This window comes from Callorhinus ursinus, unplaced genomic scaffold, assembly GCF_003265705.2.
Source record: "Callorhinus ursinus isolate GAN/ISIS: 27379988/994484 unplaced genomic scaffold, GSC_fseal_2.0 scaffold30, whole genome shotgun sequence".
Taxonomy (NCBI): domain Eukaryota; kingdom Metazoa; phylum Chordata; class Mammalia; order Carnivora; family Otariidae; genus Callorhinus; species Callorhinus ursinus.
In genome coordinates this window covers 6372578-6391208 of record NW_027397092.1, presented here as the reverse complement: position 1 = coordinate 6391208, position 18631 = coordinate 6372578, and the positions used below count along the sequence as shown (strand labels likewise).

The window sequence follows — 18631 nt, the reverse complement described above, 5'->3', positions numbered from 1 at the left end:
ATTAGTTTTTGATGTAGTGATCCACGATTGTTTTCATATAACACCCAGTGCTCCATGCGGTACGTGCCCTCTTTAATACCCATCACCAGGCTAACCGATCCCCCCACCCCCCTCCCCTCTAAAACCCTGTTTGTTTCTCAGAGTCCATAGTCTCTCATGGTTCGTCTCTACCTCCGATTTCCCCCCCTTCATTTTTCCCTTCCTTCTCCTAATGTCCTCCATGCCATTCCTTATGTTCCACAAATAAGTGAAACCATATGATAATTGACTTTCTCTGCTTGACTTATTTCACTTAGCATAATCTCCTCCAGTCCCCTCCATGTGGATGTGAAAGTTGGGTATTCATCTTTTCGGATGGCTGAGTCATATTTCATTGTATATATGGACCACATCTTTATCCATTCATCTATTGAAGGGCATCTCAGCTCTTTCCACAGTTTGGCTATTGCGGACATTGCTGCTATGAACATTGGGGTGCCTATGGCCCTTCTTTTCACTACATCTGTGTCTTTGGGGTAAATACCTAGGAGTGCAAGTGCTGGGTCATAGGGTAGCTCTAGTTTTAATTTTTTGAGGCACCTCCACACTGTTTTCCAAAGTGGCTGTACCAACTTGCATTCCCACCAACAGGGTAAGAGGGTTCCCCTTTCTCCATAACCTCTCCAACATCTGTTGTTTCGCAGATGACATGATACTTTACGTGGAAAACCCAAAAGACTCTACCCCCAAATTACTAGATCTCATACAGCAATTCAGTAATGTGGCAGGATACAAAATCAATGCACAGAAATCAGTTGCTTTCTTATACACTAACAATGCAACTGTAGAAAGAGAAATTAGAGAAACGATTCCATTTGCAATAGCACCAAAACCCATTAAGATACCTTGGAATAAACCTAACCAAAGAGGTAAAGGATCTATGCTCTAGGAAGTACAGAACACTCATGAAAGAAACTGAAGAAGACACAAAAAAGATGGAAAAACATTCCATGCTCATGGATCAGAAGAATAAACATTGTTCAAATGTCTATGCTACCCAGAGCAATCTATACCTTCAATGCCATCCCGATCAAAATTCCAATGACATTTTTCAAAGTGCTGGAATAAACAATCCTAAAATTTGTATGGAATCAGAAAAGACCCCAAATCGCCAAGGAAATGTTGAAAAAGAAAAAAAGCTGGGGGCATCACATTGCCTGATTCAAGCTATATTAACAAAGCTGTGATCACCCAGACAGCATGGTCCTGGCACAAAAACAGACACATAGACCAATGGAAAGAATAGAGAACCCAGATATGGACCCTCAACTCTCTGGTCAAATAATTTTCGACAAAGCAGGAAAAAATATGCAATGGATAAAAGACAGTCTCTTCAATAAATGGTGCTGGGAAAATTGGACAGCCACATGCAGAAGAATGAAACTCGACCATTCTCTAACACCACACACCAAGATAAACTCAAAACGGATGAAAGACCTCAATGTGAGACAGGAATCCATAAAATCCTAGAGGAGAACATAGGCAGTAACCTCTTTGAAATCGGCCACAGCAACTTCTTTCAAGATACATCTCCAAAAGCTAGCAAAACAAAAGCAAAAATGAACTTTGGGGACTTCATCAAGATAAAAAGCTTCTGCACAGCAAAGGAAACAGTCAACAAAACAAAGAGGCAACCCACAGAATGGGAGAAGATGTTTGCAAATGACACTACAGACAAAGGGCTGGTATCCAAGATCTATAAAGAATTTCTCAAACTCAACACCCAAAAACCAAATAAGTCAAAAAATGGGCAAAAGACATGAACAGACACTTCTCTGAAGAAGACATACAAATGGCTAACAAACACATGAGAAAATGTTCATCATCGTTAGCCATCAGGGAAATTCAAATTAAAACCACATTGAGATACCACCTTACACCAGTTAGAATTGCTTGGGTTTCTTAAAAATTATTATTTTTACTATATTTAGTGGCCTCGTAGCATGGAAAAAGTCACCGCATCATTACAACAATCAGAACTACATAAAAATATTTTTGTTGTTGTTTAATGTTTTTTAACAGTTTTAGGTTTACAAGAAAATACAGAGATTTCCCATATATCCCCTATCCCTACACATGCATATCCTCCCTCATTACCAACATCATTTACCAGAATAGTGTATTTTTTCACCAAGGGTAAACCTATATTGACATATCACCACCACCCAAAGCCCGTAAGTTACTCTAGTGTTCACTGTAAGTGCTATACACTCTATGGGTTTGGACAAATGTATAACATATATGCATCATACATAATACATACAGAATGATATATTTTCATTGCCCTAAAAAATATTTTTATAACTCTAACATTCCACCCACTGATGATAGGTCATGATCCAAAAAAGTCACAAATATGTATCAAATCATAGGATTTCTAATGAGTCCATAGAGGAGGAAAAATTTTTTCTTCTTCTACCTTTCTAGGCTCTTGGCTGAGACTGCCCTGTAATAAAAACATAGATTAACGGGAGAAAAACAAACAAAAGTTTAATAACATGTACACCTCCTATATACATGGAAGATACTCAGGAACACTGAATAACTCCCCCAAATGGTCAGAGCCACCACCTTAAATATCATCTCCAGCTAAAGACAAAAGAAATATGTTGGATGGGGAGGGGAGCCCAGTTATGAGAGTTTGCCAGGGAAAGCACAATATACAAGAATATTGCTTTTATACAGATTTAAAATTGATAAGTGTTGATCAGAGTTTTCAACATCATTTGGAGATTTAGTCATCGTTCGCTTCCTGGTATAGAGAAGAAGACACCCTTACATATGGAGATTTTCTTTATAAATGTAAGTGTCTTTTACAAACAGGTTAACATCTACCCAGAAGCTTATTTTGAGGTGACATTTTCTGCTTCCCTGTAATTTCTTCTAAGGCCTGGCAGAAATTACCAAACCCTATGTAGAAAAGTCTTCATCTAATAAAATGTAGGTGTTTCTACTTGCCAATTCCCTTAAAAAGCATATATACTACTTATTTGCAAATGATTATGAACTCACTGTAAGTCACAAAAATAAAATACTGTTTCAGATATACATTGAGTCTTACAAATAGCTCTTTCTAAAATTTATTATTAATAATAGCAATCATTTTATTATCCTATTTTCACTAACCTATTTTTTGTTTTGTTTTGTTTTTTTGGAGAATTCTTCTTTTTCTTTGTATTTTCTTTGTATTGGAAAGTTTATAGCTGCATAATTAAATAAAGCTTCTCAGAGATGGCATTTACTGAGAATCCATATCCAAATTTTTTATATGCTATCTTAAAATCTTCTTATGACCTTTTCAACAAATTTAAGAACAACGTATTATAATTCTCATTTTGTGGATGATGAAAAGAGCTCAAAAAAAAATCACTTGCCTCAAGTCACACAACTAGTAAACACCATTAATATATTGAACTCAGGTGCACATTGACTACACTCACTGTACAAATAAATAAAGTAAGTTTGGAAGTAATGTTTTATTTTCTACCAAGTAACAAAAACACAGCAATTAACTTGGAACTGCAATCTCAAGTTTGGTTTACTTTCTCTTGAAGAAGCAGTGTTTAGTTTTCCTAAATTCCTTGAGTCAAGGTATCAAGAGAAATTGCTTCCAGAAAGGCAAAGCAGAGAGTTGTATTCTATCTTTGGCTTTCTCTTCTGTTTATAGACTCAAGTACATGTCAATTGTTATCTTCTTTTGTTTGATGGTGAATGACCTCCTCTCTTCAGATATTCAGCAATATCTGAATATTCTGAGCTTTGCCTAAAGGGAATGACTCTTTGATAATATTCTGATTCTGTCACTGGTCATAGTGTATCTCACTTGACTGGTAGGTTAGTGTTGCTTTCAGTTCAGTTAGTTCCCATGTGGGAATACACATTTAGCTTACTCAAATCTTAGAATGCCATTTGCTAAAGTAAGCAGAAAATAACATTCTGCAGGTCCTTAATTGACGTAAGAAATTAACATTAAACATTCTGGGAGGCAGAATTTATACATTCCCACTCAAAAATTTTCCTGCCTTCACAGTGTTCCTTCCTTCAAATCTATCAGAATTTTTCATCACCATCTTCCTAACCAAAACTCAGGCATATTCATTCAGCTGACAGGTATAACCCAGGTTTGACCCTGTTAACCTATACTCTCATGAAAAACAGAGAATGGATGAGACAAAGAAAATTTCTCTCTTCCACATATGCCTAATGGTCCTGATGTCCAAAATGTTTATTCAATAGCCTGAGTCCAGAATCACTACTGATTACATCATTAGAGTATCATTTGTTTATTTGCTATATTCTCCCCTGACTTAAAATGCTGTTTCTAAAACTTTTTATTTTTTTTTTCTTGACAATTTCGTTCCTGGTGGTTGATCTCCTAAAACAAGGCAAGTTCCACTACGGTGGGCTGTCTCTATTCCCTACACTTTGAGCTATCTGGGACAAACTACCTCTTTCTACTTGTTCTTCCCGCCATCCCAGAGTCTGTATAAAACAGGCTATAATGAGTCTGGTATTGCCTTGGAAAAACTCAGAAGATTAAACTCCAACTGAGTCAAAATGTTAGTTACTTTTGCTTTCTAAGTCTTACTTCCAAAGAGGAAATGAGTGAGAATAAATCCAGGCCCCGGTAAAAATAAATGCCAAAAAACAGAGGGCAGGAAGACTCAGATTATTCCTAATGATGAACGGTAACAGCATCAAACTGCTATTGATCAAGAAGAGAGAGTTCTTTGGTGAACAGAAGCCTGGGAAACAAAAAAGGAAGAATACAATTAATTCAAGAAAAGAAGTTCCATTTAGCTATTTCCCTCCTTCATCATTCATCCTCTCTTCGAAGAGGCCCCTTCCCACTTTCTCTTTTCTTATTTTCTATGTTTCATGGTTTAAATCCTCAGGTAATGGGTATTAAGGCAGAGAAGCAGGTTGAGCTGTCAGGAGAGGAAGGGGAAATTTGCTAAAACGATTAGAGGCAGCTAATGAGTGACAGGATGGGAAGTGCATAAGGAACCAACTTTTCTTATGAGCTTCTTAAATTCCAGCTGAGTTCCTTCCCACTAAGAATTTTGTCTGCTGTGCTCCAGCCAAGGAACCCTCAAGCCCTAAGAAAGCATGACTCCAAGCACATTAGCCAAAAGGCTAATTTGTTTCTCTCATATCTACAGAAAATTTCTTTTTACATATAAATGCTTTCTCCAGAATCAATAAATAGGACATATATGTTTTCAATAAATGCAAACCAAATACAACATGTTTTTCATAGCTTAAAAAATTCCCACTGGTAAATAAAAAAAAAAAATAATTAAGAATTCAGGCTGCCGCTGTGGAAGGGGCTGTAGGGATGGAAATCTATAGAGGCTGAAAAGAGAAAAGACCCTTTCAGAAGGCTGGAGCATGACTTTTTGAGGTTCAGAAATTCTTATGACTATTTGGAAGTGGACACTGAATTTTTAGAGCCAGAGCGGTGGCTATCAGAGACCTAAGATGTGTTTCTTATCCTTAGGCATATGAGGTGTCCTGGCTTACAAGATTATTAGCTTTTTTTTTTTAAAGATTTTATTTATTCATTTGAGACACAGAGATACAGAGAGAGAGAGAGAGAGAGCATGAGCAGGGGGAGAGGCAGAGGGAAAGGGAGAAGCAGGCTCCCCGCTGAGCCAGGAGCCCCATGTGGAGCTCGATCCCAGGACCCTGGGATCATGACCTGAGGCAAAGACAGACGTCTAACCATCTGAGCCACCCAGGTGCCCCAAGATTATCTGAATTCTATAAATAAATATTTGTCAACATTACAGAGCTAAACTACCAAATATATGCCTAAATTGTCCTGGCTAATGCCTGAGATTTCTCCACAATCAATCTACACTGCTCTATAACATTTTGGGTGGTTGACTCATATTTATGCTCTATAACATTTGGGGTGGTTCAATCATAGTTATGCTCTATAACATATGGGGTGGTTAAATGGTATTTACACTGTAGCCTACATTCCAAGTTACAGATCCATTCCTAAGAGTAGACTCAGTGGAGAAAAGCAAGGGTGACAATGAATACCTGAAAGATCTGGGAATGGTAAACCACCAAAGTTAAGAAAAAAAAAAAAAGGCAATGAATGAATCTTCAGGCAGTGACTACTTCCCAAGCTGATTAAGAGGAAGATTTAAATCTAAATCATGATTATACTCCAAAATTGTTTTATTATGCCAGAAATGAACAAAGATAAAAACAAACAAAAAAAAGCAAAACAAAACAAAAAACCTACCTGATTAAAATATTTTAAAATACCTGATACTTTGAGCTATTCTATTCGTGATATTAAAAGTTCTGTATTATTGTAAGTTCTTTTTCCTTCCTACTGCATTATTATGGAACAATTCTAAAAATATAAAATAGTTAATTATAATATGAGGACCCCTGTTTATTCTAATTTATTAATAGAGCACCAAAAGACAATGAACACTGTCAATGGATTTGCACAGTGATCTTACATTAATTTCTTAACAGAAGTGGATTGTTTGTTTTACAAAAGAAATGTTTTATTATAATCTACATTTATCACATCATCAGTAGCTGGTAAAGATTTACCACTAATATTATTTTAAATTCTAAAAAGACCACAAGCTGCTTTTGTAGACTACCTGAAATTTGTAATTTTGAATGACATTCATAGGGGATACAACACTGAAAATTTTTTAAAGATCCTGTTTAGCCCCCAGAGAAGCATGGGGCCTACTTGAAATTCTGAGCAATTCACCAATTATTTTAAAGTCTTCAAGTTAAAATTAGTAAACTCTCAAAGACTGTTTGCAGCTTTAAGATCAAATTTTATACTATATTTATGCAACACAAAAGCAGACTTCAGGAAAAAAGGCATTGCCCTTCTTGAAGACATTCCTAGTTTTACATTAAAATCACAGAGGTTATGCTTTTCTCTGTGTTGTACTTTGAGTTTACTGTCAAAGAACCCTTAGACAATCTGTCTACCCAGATCCCTCTGTGACCTTTCATTTCATTTGAACCCTTCATGCATAATACATTTTAATACTGGGGTCGCCCAGAGAGATACAGCAACTAAACGTAGGAGCATTGAATAAACATGCCTAAAGACAAACCAACTTGTGGAAGGCGAAAACCATTACAACTAAGCAGCATTGCTGTCCTTTCTAATTATAGTAGGTTGGAAGTATAACATGGCCAAGAACAAGGTTTTCCTCCATTTCTAAAGAGGTGTATGCCAGCCCCAAATCCATGAAGATCAACCATTTTGGTCCAATCCCATGCATTTCCCCTTGGCTTTTTGACCCTATCTTATTTATATTTCATAATTACTGGGTGCTCTGCTGGTATAAAAAACCTGAAGTCATTCCTTCTGGGTTGTCATACTGCTCTTCATTTCTTCTACTCAGTATAATTTGTCCCTCAATCTTCCAAAAGGGTCCAGATATATTTTTCTAGATCAGCGTTATCCAAAGTGGTGTTACATAGCTGTCCTACGCAGATCCGTTTCTGAGATCCGAGTTAGGAAAGCCTGAAATCCACACTTTCTTACAGAGTTACCATGGACATCTTGCGTGAAAGATTCTGAGAAAAATCACGATTAAAAAGAAACAAAACTGTAAGATAAGTTTTTCTCAAATTGATCTAATTACAGAACATTTTTTTCCCCATAACACACAAGAAAACCTTAGGGAAAGACACAGTGACAGGAAATACTATCCTAGATTCTCATCTCTTAAGCAGCTGCAACTCTTGACTACTGGCCTCTTATATGCAAACTATTTAAAAGGTGTATCATTAACAAGAAGGTAGTATTCAAGGCCATGGCAATACTCCTCTAATTATAGACATAGAGAAGGCTGTGTTTTTAATTCCTTCATATGCAATAAGCAGAGACTCCAGTGACTCAATCAAAATGGCAATAGCCAGAGAGCACCTGCCACCAAGACATACAGGTTAATGAAAGCCTTTTAATTCTTTACTCATTTCCTAGAGCCAACTTTCTGGTGGTGGTGGTGGTGGTGGTGTTCTTTTCACACTGCAATAGTTAATTTTATTTGTTCAAGGGCTCATATTGCAAGCATTAAACCAACATGGGCTTTGATTTTGTGAGCCCAGATTCACATATTTAGGAAGATAAAAGCAAACTGTGATCCATGTATATGGATGAAAAACTAAAAGCTCACAGTTAATCACATCATAGTTTTAAATTTCTACAGCCTAGAAGCCAGAAGTCACAGATCTTTTAGGTCTTTCTGGATGTCCCACAAGGTATCTGCACTTTTCTTGAGCTGGGCAACCTCATCATCCTTCAGCTTCTGGTTGATCACACTGGTTAAGCCCCGAGCGTTCAGGATACATGGAAGGCTCAGGAAGACTTCGTTCTCAATGCCATACATCCCCTTCACCATTGTTGACACTGGATGAATCCTGGATAGATTTTTCAACATGGATTCAATGAGATCCGCCACACTTAATCCAATAGCCCAGTTGGTATATCCTTTTAGCTTGATGACTTCGTAGGCACTTTCTACAACCATCTTATGCACTTCCTTCCAATTTTCACTGTCGTTGTCTGTTCCCATTTCTGGATTCAGTTCCTGAAGAGAAATGCCTGCCACATTCACTCCACTCCACACAGCCACACTTGAATCGCCATGTTCTCCCAAAATCCATCCATGGCAGCTGCTGGGATGAATGCCAAGATTTTCAGCCATAAGATAGCAAAATCTAGCAGAATCCAGATTACACCCACTTCCAATTACACGGTGCTTGGGTAGTCCACTTAGTTTCCAGGTAACATATGTGAGAATATCCACTGGGTTGGAAACCACAATTATGATACGATCAGGACTGTACTTGACCATCTGTGGAATAATGAATTTGAAGACATTAACATTCCTCTGCACCAGATTGAGCCGGCTCTCTCCTTCCTGCTGGCAGACTCCTGCAGTCACCACCACAATCTTAGAATTGGCAGTCACAGAGTAATCTTTATCTGCCACAATTTTAGGTGTCTGAAGAAATAAGCTCCGATGTTGCAGATCCATCATTTCTCCTTTGAGTTTATCTTCTAAAACATCCACAAGGGCAAGTTCATCAGCCAGAGACTTTCCCAGAATGCTGATGGCACACGCCATACCAACTTGTCCAACACCCACTACAGTGATCTTATTGTTTGGGATGGTTGCCTCTTCTTCTGCAACTGGTGCAATCAGTTTTTCCTTAAGAGTTGCCATTGTGCCCAGAGAGAACCCGCGGGGAGAGTCACGCGAAGAAGACAATGTTAGCTGCGTGTGTCTCCTCGGGCGGAGGATCTGCAAGGAGCTCTGTTGTTGTTGTTACTCACCTTAAGATTTTCTATATAAAAAAAGAAGAAATTATATAAAACAAATACAGTATAATGAAACCTAACCAATCAACAGAATTGGACTATCTCAACTCCATGGCAGAGTTTGAGAAAATAAGCTATGTAGTAACAAGTAATATTTTGTTAAATAATAAGCACATTTAAGGTAGAGAAATCCAGATAAACAACTACTTGAAATCTGCCCTTTATATAAAGAGAGCTAGTTAAAAGACTGACAAGGGTAAAACTATATATTGTCACTGGTTTGTATAAACATTTGTATAAATATATATATACATATTTACACATGTTTATATATATATGTATATGCACAACAAATGATAAAAAATAGATGGCATTGTTTATATCTTTAAAAGAGAAACTGAAACACAAAACAGAAAAAAGAAAATAAATTCTCAAAGGTCCTCAGATAATATAACTGGAACACCCAGATTGTGAGGGGTGTGCACTTAATTAATTTAGGGAAGAGGCCAGTGTAAGAAAAATTATAAAAGTAAGTACAAGACCAGCAGAGGCTAGACATATAGACAAATGAAATAAAATTCAGAGTCCATAATAAACATAAATCCATACATCTATGACCAGTTGATTTTTGACAAGAACACCAAGTCTGTTCAATGGGGGAAAGAACAGTCTCTCAACTAATGGTGTTGGCACAACTGGATCTTCACATTCCAAAGAATGAAACTGGACCCCTACCTTATACCATATTCAAAAATTAACCCCAGAATGGATCAGTGACCTAAATATAGAGATGAACCATAAAACCCTCAGAATAAAACAAAAGGATTCATCTTCATTACTTTGGGTTTGACAATGGATTCTTAGATAGGACATGAAAGCATGACCAACAAAAGAAAAAAATAGATAAATTTGATTTCATCAAAATAAAAAAAGAGGCTTTTGTGCATCAAAGGACATTATCAAGAAAGTAAAAAGAGGCACTTGACATGGCTCAAACATCTGACTCTTGGTTTTGGCTCAGGTCATGATTTCATGGGTTGTGGGATCAAGCACCGTGTCGGGCTCCTTGCTCAGCAGGGAGTCAGCTCGAAAGATTCTCTCCCTCTGCCCCTCCCCCTGTTCATGTTCACTCTGTCTCCCTCTCTCTCTCTCAAAATAAATAAATCTTAAAAAAAAATAAAAAGACAAGCAACAGAATAGGAAAAATATCTGCACATTATGCATGTGATAAGGGTTCAATGTCCAAAATATGTACAGAAGCCCTAAAACTCAACAACAAAACCCAATGTAAAGTGGGGCAAAAGACTTGAACAGACCAAAGAGGACATACAAATTGCCAATTAGCACATGAAAAGATTCTCAACCCTAGTGGTCATAAGAGAAATGCAGATCAAAACCACAAGGAGGTACCAGTTCATATCTATAAGGATGGTTATAATAAAAATATTGAAAATATTAAGTGTTGGCTAGGATGTGGAAAATTTGGAACCCTCATATATTGCTGGTTGGAATGTAAAATGGTGCAACCACTGTGGAAAATAGTTTGGTGGTTCCTTGTAAAGCAAAAAGCACATGATGCAACAATTTCACTTCTAGAGATAAACCCAAAAGAATTGAAAACATGGACTGAAAGAGACATTTGTATGTCAAAGTTTGTTTCAGCTTTATTCCCAGTAGCTAAAAGGTAGAAAAAAACTCAGGCATCCCTCAACAGATGAATGGATAAAACAAAATGTGTTCTATCTACACAATGGAATATTATTCAGTCACAAAAAGGAATGGCATATGATACATGCTCCAACATGGATGAAGTGTGAAAATGTGCTAAGTGAAGTTTGACACAAAAAGACAAATACTGGATGATTCCACTTTATGAAATATAAATAATAGGAAAATTCATAGAGACAGAAAACAGATTAGAGGTTATTCGGCACAAGGTTGAGGAGGCAGTGGGGAGTTGTTGCTTAATGGTATTTCATTACTCCCAACAAATACTCTGAATGGTTACAGAATTTCTGTTTGGGTGACGAAAAACTTCTGGGAATAGACAGCAATAATGGTTGTACAACACTGAATATAATTCATGTCTTCGATATGTACACTAAAAACTAGGTAAAATGGCTAATGTTACAGTTTAACAACATTTTAAAACTAAATATAATTAACAAAGATTTGAATTTTCTAACCAAATTACATAGCTGCACTTCAAGAATTTCTCCATTTCATGTAATATATTTTCAGATTAAATATATATTTTTTAAAAATAAAATAAAAACTTTAAAAAAAAATGAAGAGGGAAGAAGGCCCATCCCCTGCTCTTCCTTCTAGGGAAATTACTGAATTGCATCTCACAGATGTGCTTAGAGTTTGAACAATATATAATCTTTAGAAAAATCCCTCAAGAAGCTAAGCACAGGAGTAAATACTTAGAGTAAATAAAAAAATTACAACTTCCAACGCTGACAAATATCACACAATCCACACACATAAAATTTATACTAATGGACCACTTGATACACACTTCCATGCTTTTCCTATTTCTTTTCATTCTTTATTCTTTGAAAGTCTCTTCGTAGGATGATTTGCAAACCACTGCCTAATAAAGGAAGAGAAAGATGATTTAGGATTTCTTCTAGCATGACTTGTATTGGAAAGTCAGCCGTGTGGTGAGAGATTTCATTTTGCAGGAGCCTCGATGTCACTAGTGGGAATCTCTCTTATTCTCTAACCATTGTAGTTTCCTCTTGCTCGGCATCAGCTGTATCTTCCTGTCGGGCAGGAGTAAATGCATGTCCCAAAGGCTATGTTCATTATCCCAAGGGACTTAATTTGTATCTCAGGCAAAATTCTGAGCATCCTTAGGACAGCTTCATGTGGGCTTCCTTGCCCTACCTCAGTGGACACTTCAGTCTCTGAGAAGTCCCAGGGTCTCCCATGAGGAAAGAAATTTCATAAAACCACTGAATGTTGAAGTTCAAAGTGATCGTAAAAAGCACCTGGTCCGGAATGTTTAAACTTCAGCCACCTAAGATCTACCCTCAGTTTTTCCATTTCTATGTACCATTTCTGCTACTATTCACTTACCATTTACTTTCCAATTTTTCAGTCACGGACTTCAGTCCAACCTGACATAGTTCTTTCCATCAAATTGCATGTTTGAATGGCAAGATATTTTTTTTCCCCAATGGATGTTAAAATACATTTATAGTTCAGAAAAAAAGAGTCTGTCTGGGTCCTGCTAAAATTGCCTCATGCCCTGTGCACCCCAGCAGATGCTGAAACAAAATAACTCATCTAGACTGGAGAAGACTTGTATTGGGGGAGTTAATGATACAGGAATAAGAAATCCCTTAAGTGATGGAAACTATGTGGAAATCTTGTTATTTTCCAAAGCCAAAGTAATTATCCTTTTTATTAAAGTGAAGTGTGAAAAGAGCTATGCTCGCAGTTGTTTTTCTCTATAAGTGTTTTTTTTTTTTTTCCTTAACAAAAATAATGCTGTTCATTAGATTATAGCAATGTTTTGGGCACTCAGGAGTCATTTTAATCAAATGGGAAAACATAAGTAAAATTAAGTAATAAAGAAAGCCAGTAAGGGAGCCAGGACCAGGGTTAATGAGGGGCAGAAAACATATCTTGTCTGGTCACTTCTTCCATGAACCTATGAAAAATTTCCCTCTCATATCCTTCATCTCTACAGATAGAAATAACCCTCTATACTTCACCTACTACCCTCTCTACATAGGCTTTTATTTGTTGTTTCCTACCCTCTTGTCTACATTCTGTAAGCTCCAAGAAGCAAAGAAGCAGCCTACAGACATCCCTGGCCCCTGGTAACACACTAAGTACATGTGTTTCATGTTGTTGAATAAATGGCCAAAAAAGTATATATAAAAACAGACACCTAGAAATAAATTATTTTAAGACTCATCATTAATAATACTTAATAAAATTGACGGCATTCCTAAAATTAGAGCACCCATGATAAGAAATGGATGAATACAGATTTAAGAGGAAGACTGGAAATATTTGTTAACTTATATAAGACAACTCATTGGCCTATATTTCAATGAGACAAGTGTTGCCAGACTCAACACGATAATAATAATACTGTTTTAGTGTTTTCTAGCCATCAGTCTGACAGATATTATTATTGTCTGCATTTATATGAGATTGGAAAAGGGGGAAGAAGAGATTTCAAAGTAAAGTGAAGACAGTCTGAGAAGGGCAATGGTGAGATTACATTCAACAGGATAGAAGTTCACTTGTGGGCAATAGAATTTAAAAGTGTTTCATCTGAGTATATGCAGAAGCATGACAGAAGAACCCCCATGTAATCAACCCAAAGGTCTGTGGAAGGATACAACCGAGAGATGTGACAGTTAAGCTTGAGACAGTCCAGACATAATGAAAGAGAATTGTCTTTGCCGAGCCCCGGGGCATGTTCCACCACAAGCTCTCCCTGAGGCGTCAGCAGGAGCCTGACAGCTGGTCTCAACGCCAGCACATCAGGCAAGGATATGCTGACCTGGAGAATGCACGGTCCACATTCACACTGCAGCTGCTCCCCAGCAACTACCAAAGCACTGCCATATAAAAAGAGAGGGCCCACGTGGCCAGAACTTGTGATCTGCTGAGACTTCTCTGTGAAATTTAACGACTATTCAGTCTTAGTGATGACCTATCATATTTAGGAACACTATACAGGCCACACAAGACACATCTGCTGTTCCAAGTTGACCTTTCATCCTCCAGTTTGTAAATCATGGTTTAACTGCATCTCAACAGGGGCGCCTGGGTGGCTCAATCCGTGAAGCGTCTGCCTTCGGCTGGGGTCATGATCCCAGGGTCCTGGGATTGAGCCCCGTGTCAGGCTCCCTGCTCAGTGGGGGGTCTGCTTCTCGCTCTCCCTCTGCTCATCCCCGACTCGTGCTCTCTCGTTCCTCTCTCTCTCAAATAAAATCTTTAAAAAAAAAAATAACTGCATCTCAACAAAATTTAAATTTTTATAGAGATTATTTTAACACCATCATGGCTCTAAAAAGTTTTCCTGGCATTAGAGTGCAAAGTATTAATATACTGAAAATGTATTAAAACGTTCAGGAGAGGAATCACTTCTAAGCATTATATTATTGTACTTGATGGCATTACATCTCGAAACTCTTGAATATAGGTACTGACTTTTACATTTTACATAATTGCATTGTAATTTACATAATTATTTTTATAATTTATATTAAAATTCTTATAATTTACATTCTGTCTCTGCCTCCCTCTTTTTCTTCCAAAAAGTTAATTATGCACCTTAATTCAAAGCAAATTATTACCATTAGTCCCTTTCTCAATTCAATTATTTGGTATATTCTACCTATTCCCCATTCCTGTTCCTATTCCATACCTCCCTAAAATAGTAAACTATTCCAGTGTATTTGATGTGTATGCTTCTTTTCTATGTGGTCTCATAAAGTGAACAGTTTTTGTTCTTATCTTTTTAACCTACAAAAACGATGCTACTGAGCCATTTTTACTTTCCTACAAGGCACGCTGGTTTTGTTTTGTTTAAGATTCTATTTATTTGAGATAGAATGAGAGAGAGAGAGAGAGAGAGAGAGAGCACAAGCAGGGGAGGGGGGAAGCAGACTCTCCACTGAGTAGGGAGCCTGATGCAGGGCTCGATTCTGCGACTCCAGGATCATAACCTGAGCCCCCGGGATCATGACCTGAGCCAAAGGCAGCTGCTTAACCAACTGAGCCGCACAGGCACCCCAAGGCATGTTGTTTTCAGCACGTGTGCTTATTCAGTCTGCTAACTGTGTAGTACTCCACAGTGTACACCCATCACACACACCTATCCATCCTGAAGTTATGAATGCCCGGAGTCTGCAGCTTGTTGACACGACAAGCAACACTGTGCTAATCAACCTGTGTGTGTTACCTCATAGACTTTGGGATCTATGTCTAGGACTGGGATTGCTGGCCCATCAAGCATGTGAATATTTAATTTTACTAAGAACTGTTTCAGTGCTTTCCAGGAGTCCTGCAGCCATCTACAGCCCCACAACAGAACGTCAGGATTCACACTGGCAGAATGTGAACTCTCTACCAAACATGTCATTATCCAGGCCCATAATATATCCAAAATGGTATCTCTTTATGTAATTTTCATCTTTCTATTCCAGTAGAGGAGCAATGGATGACCTTGTTCCTGGTGAAATGGAGCTTGAGGCCATGTGCAGATACACCACCCCAGTGAACCTGGCAGTGTTCCCCCATCTGACCATGGTGTTATTAGCCACTAGCATGTTTTTCACCACCTGTTCCTCCATTGAGAGGTTACCACCACGAAGTACACTTGGAATATCTACAAAGAGCTCCTCATCTCCTTGGTGGCCTCACTCTTCATGGGCTTTGTAGTCCTCTTCTTGCTGCTCTGGGTCAGCCTCTATTTATAACCTCCTAAAGCTCCAACCAGGTGGCTTCACTGAAACCCTGCTTTTGTAAATTAATTTACTATTGCTGGAAGTCTCCTACCTGCTGTTCACAATAAAGGCAGATGTGTGGGAAAAAAATTTTTCATTTTTATATGAACATGAACCTCTCCTTATAAGCTTATTGATTTTTAGTTGTCTTCTGTAAGTTCTTGGTTCAACAATGTTTGCAATCTTATGTCGAGATATTTATCTTTCTCTTACTGATTTATAGGAATCTCTTCTCTAGTAAAACATACATAAATCCGTATACACACACACACACACACACACATAGAAACACTTGCATACAGATCACTTGATAAAATTGAGGACCTTGATAAAATACATATTCTGACCCACTAGGTCTGGGGTGAGTCCCAAGAGTCTGCATTTTCCATAAATTACCAGATCCCATCAGTATGATGACAATGATGACACCTGTCCAAAAATCACACTTGAAGAGGCAAGGGTTAAAACTATACTTAAACTACTTGTTAACCGTGATTCTTCCATTTATATTTTAGAGTAAATTTATCAGAGTTCTCAAGAGTATCCAACTGGGGGTTTGAATGGAATTGATCAAAATAACTAATATTAAAAATTAGAGGTTTTAAAAAATATATTATCACTGATTAAAGAACAGCAATGTCTCTCCACTCATCCAGATCATGTTCCAACTTATTACCTTCAGAATTTTCCCACAGATTTCTTGTGTGGTTGTGGTTAAGCTAAGTCCTACATATATTTTAGTTCTTGTGAATTTTCTACAAAGTGTCTTATTTATAGTTGATTATAACTGGTTTAGAGAGGGATGCTACTTATTTTATTATGTTTGTATTTTACCTGACAACGTTGTGGAAAACGTATTAGTCCAAATACTTTACTGATCGTGAATTTATTGTGATCATTATTGTTTTTAGGTACCTAACCACTAAATCTCCCCTCAAATCACAATTTTATCTTTTCTTTCAATTCTTAACACTTATTTTTTCGCAGAGCACTGATCAAGACATCGAACGCTATGTTATAGTAGCTATGTTAGTCAATATCCTCATCTTGACCCTTTAAAAAGAGCATCTAATGTTTTCAGTAAGTATAATGTTTGCTGTAGATTTTCAGCAATCATTGCACTTGATGGAAAAATATTTATTTTATATGTTTTTAGATATATTTATTAGGAATGTCTGTCTTTATAGCAACATACTATTTATGTAAAATATATATGTGTCCTTCTTATATAAAACAAGGACATATAAACATCAGTTCCCACATATCCCTAACTTGTTAAGAGTTATCAAAATGTTACTTAAGGCATTTTTTCCTCATCTAAAGATATCAAATAATTTTTCCCTAGAAATCATTAATACATAGATGGAGTTATGTAAACTATATTGATAAATTTCTGACGTTGAATTTTGTAACTTATCTATTACTTGGCAATTATGTATTATACAATGCATTTTTATTTTCTTTAGTCCTTGCATTATTTCAGATTTTCCTTACACATGATAAGAAGAGCCAATACTTTTCCTCTTTATTGGGATTAAGATTGCACTTGTCTCCTTAAATGAGTTTGGAAGGTCTGATTTTTCTCTTTTCTTCAACAGTTTGTGTGGACAGTTTAATTAGTCTTAAAATTTAACAGAATTCCTATGAAAACAGCTAGAACTTGGATATTTATGGGCACAGGTTTTGAATACCATCTTTATTTATCACTCTGTTTTATTTCCTCCTGTGTTAAGTTCATCAATTTGTAGTTTTATAGGAATTATTTCACCTCATTTCAAAATTTTATCATTCTTTTATTAATCTTTTCTGTGAAATAACTTTTAGCTTAGTAATCTTCTCTAGCGTTCTTTATAATTTCATTTTAATACAAATTATTTAAGAATACGTCATTTGAGGGGTGCCTGGGTGGCTCAGTCGTTAAGTGTCTGCCTTCGGCTCAGGTCATGATCCCAGGGTCCTGGAATCGAGCCCCGCATCGGGCTCCCTGCTCCGCGGGAAGCCTGCTTCTCCCTCTCCCACTCCCCCTGCTTGTGTTCCCTCTCTCACTGTGTCTCTCTCTGTCAAATAAATAAATAAAATCTTTGAAAAAAAAAGAATATGTCATTTGATTTCTAAACATACTGAATTTTTAATATAGCTTTGGGTTATTAAGGTTTTTTCTAATTTTTTTAAAAGATTTTATTTGTCAGAAAGAGAGAGAGAGCACAAGCAGGGGGAGCAGCAGAGGGATAAGCAGGCTCCCTGCTAAGGAGGGAGCCTGATGCAGGACTCGATCCCAGGACCCTGGGACCATGACCTGAGCCAAAGGCAGAGGCTTAACTGACTGAGCCTCTCAGGAGCCTCTATTTCTTACTTGATTTGTCAGTCCCTGAGAGGTGTGTGTTAAAATGGCTGATTCATCAACTATTTTCGGCAGTCTGTTGTTTCACACAGTTTTTTCAGCTCTGGATTTACATGAGTACATATTCATACATACCCACTTTTATAGCATCTTTCTATATTATTCCTTTTTAGATGATAAATTATTAACCATCATTCCTCAGAGAAATTAAATCATTGCTTTGCATACAATAAACCTTTAGTAATCTTTTTTAATTGAATTAGGTTAGAACTGAATTAGATAACGTAACTGGTTTTTAAGAGTGGGCAAACAGGGAATACGGAAGTCAGAGGCCTCCAAATGAATTAGAATTATCAGTACATCCTCCTGCTCTTGAAATTTTACTGAGATTGAATGTCCCCAAGAGTTTCAAAAGCCAATTTATTCTGAGCTGTAACCTAAGAT

The 18631-nt window shown here is 37.1% G+C and overlaps 1 protein-coding gene and 1 pseudogene across 1 annotated transcript; one reads left to right on the top strand and one right to left on the bottom strand.

The window, feature by feature from the left end:
- Positions 1-8170: 8170 nt before the first annotated feature.
- Positions 8171-9354, bottom strand: LOC112815198 (L-lactate dehydrogenase B chain-like). Its single transcript, XM_025861017.2, has one exon. It carries the CDS (start codon positions 9270-9272, stop codon positions 8268-8270), a length of 1005 nt encoding a protein of 334 aa, XP_025716802.1. The 5' UTR covers positions 9273-9354; the 3' UTR covers positions 8171-8267.
- Positions 9355-15580: 6226 nt separating this feature from the next.
- On the top strand, positions 15581-15819 carry LOC112815024 (dolichyl-diphosphooligosaccharide--protein glycosyltransferase subunit TMEM258 pseudogene; annotated as a pseudogene).
- Positions 15820-18631: the final 2812 nt, after the last annotated feature.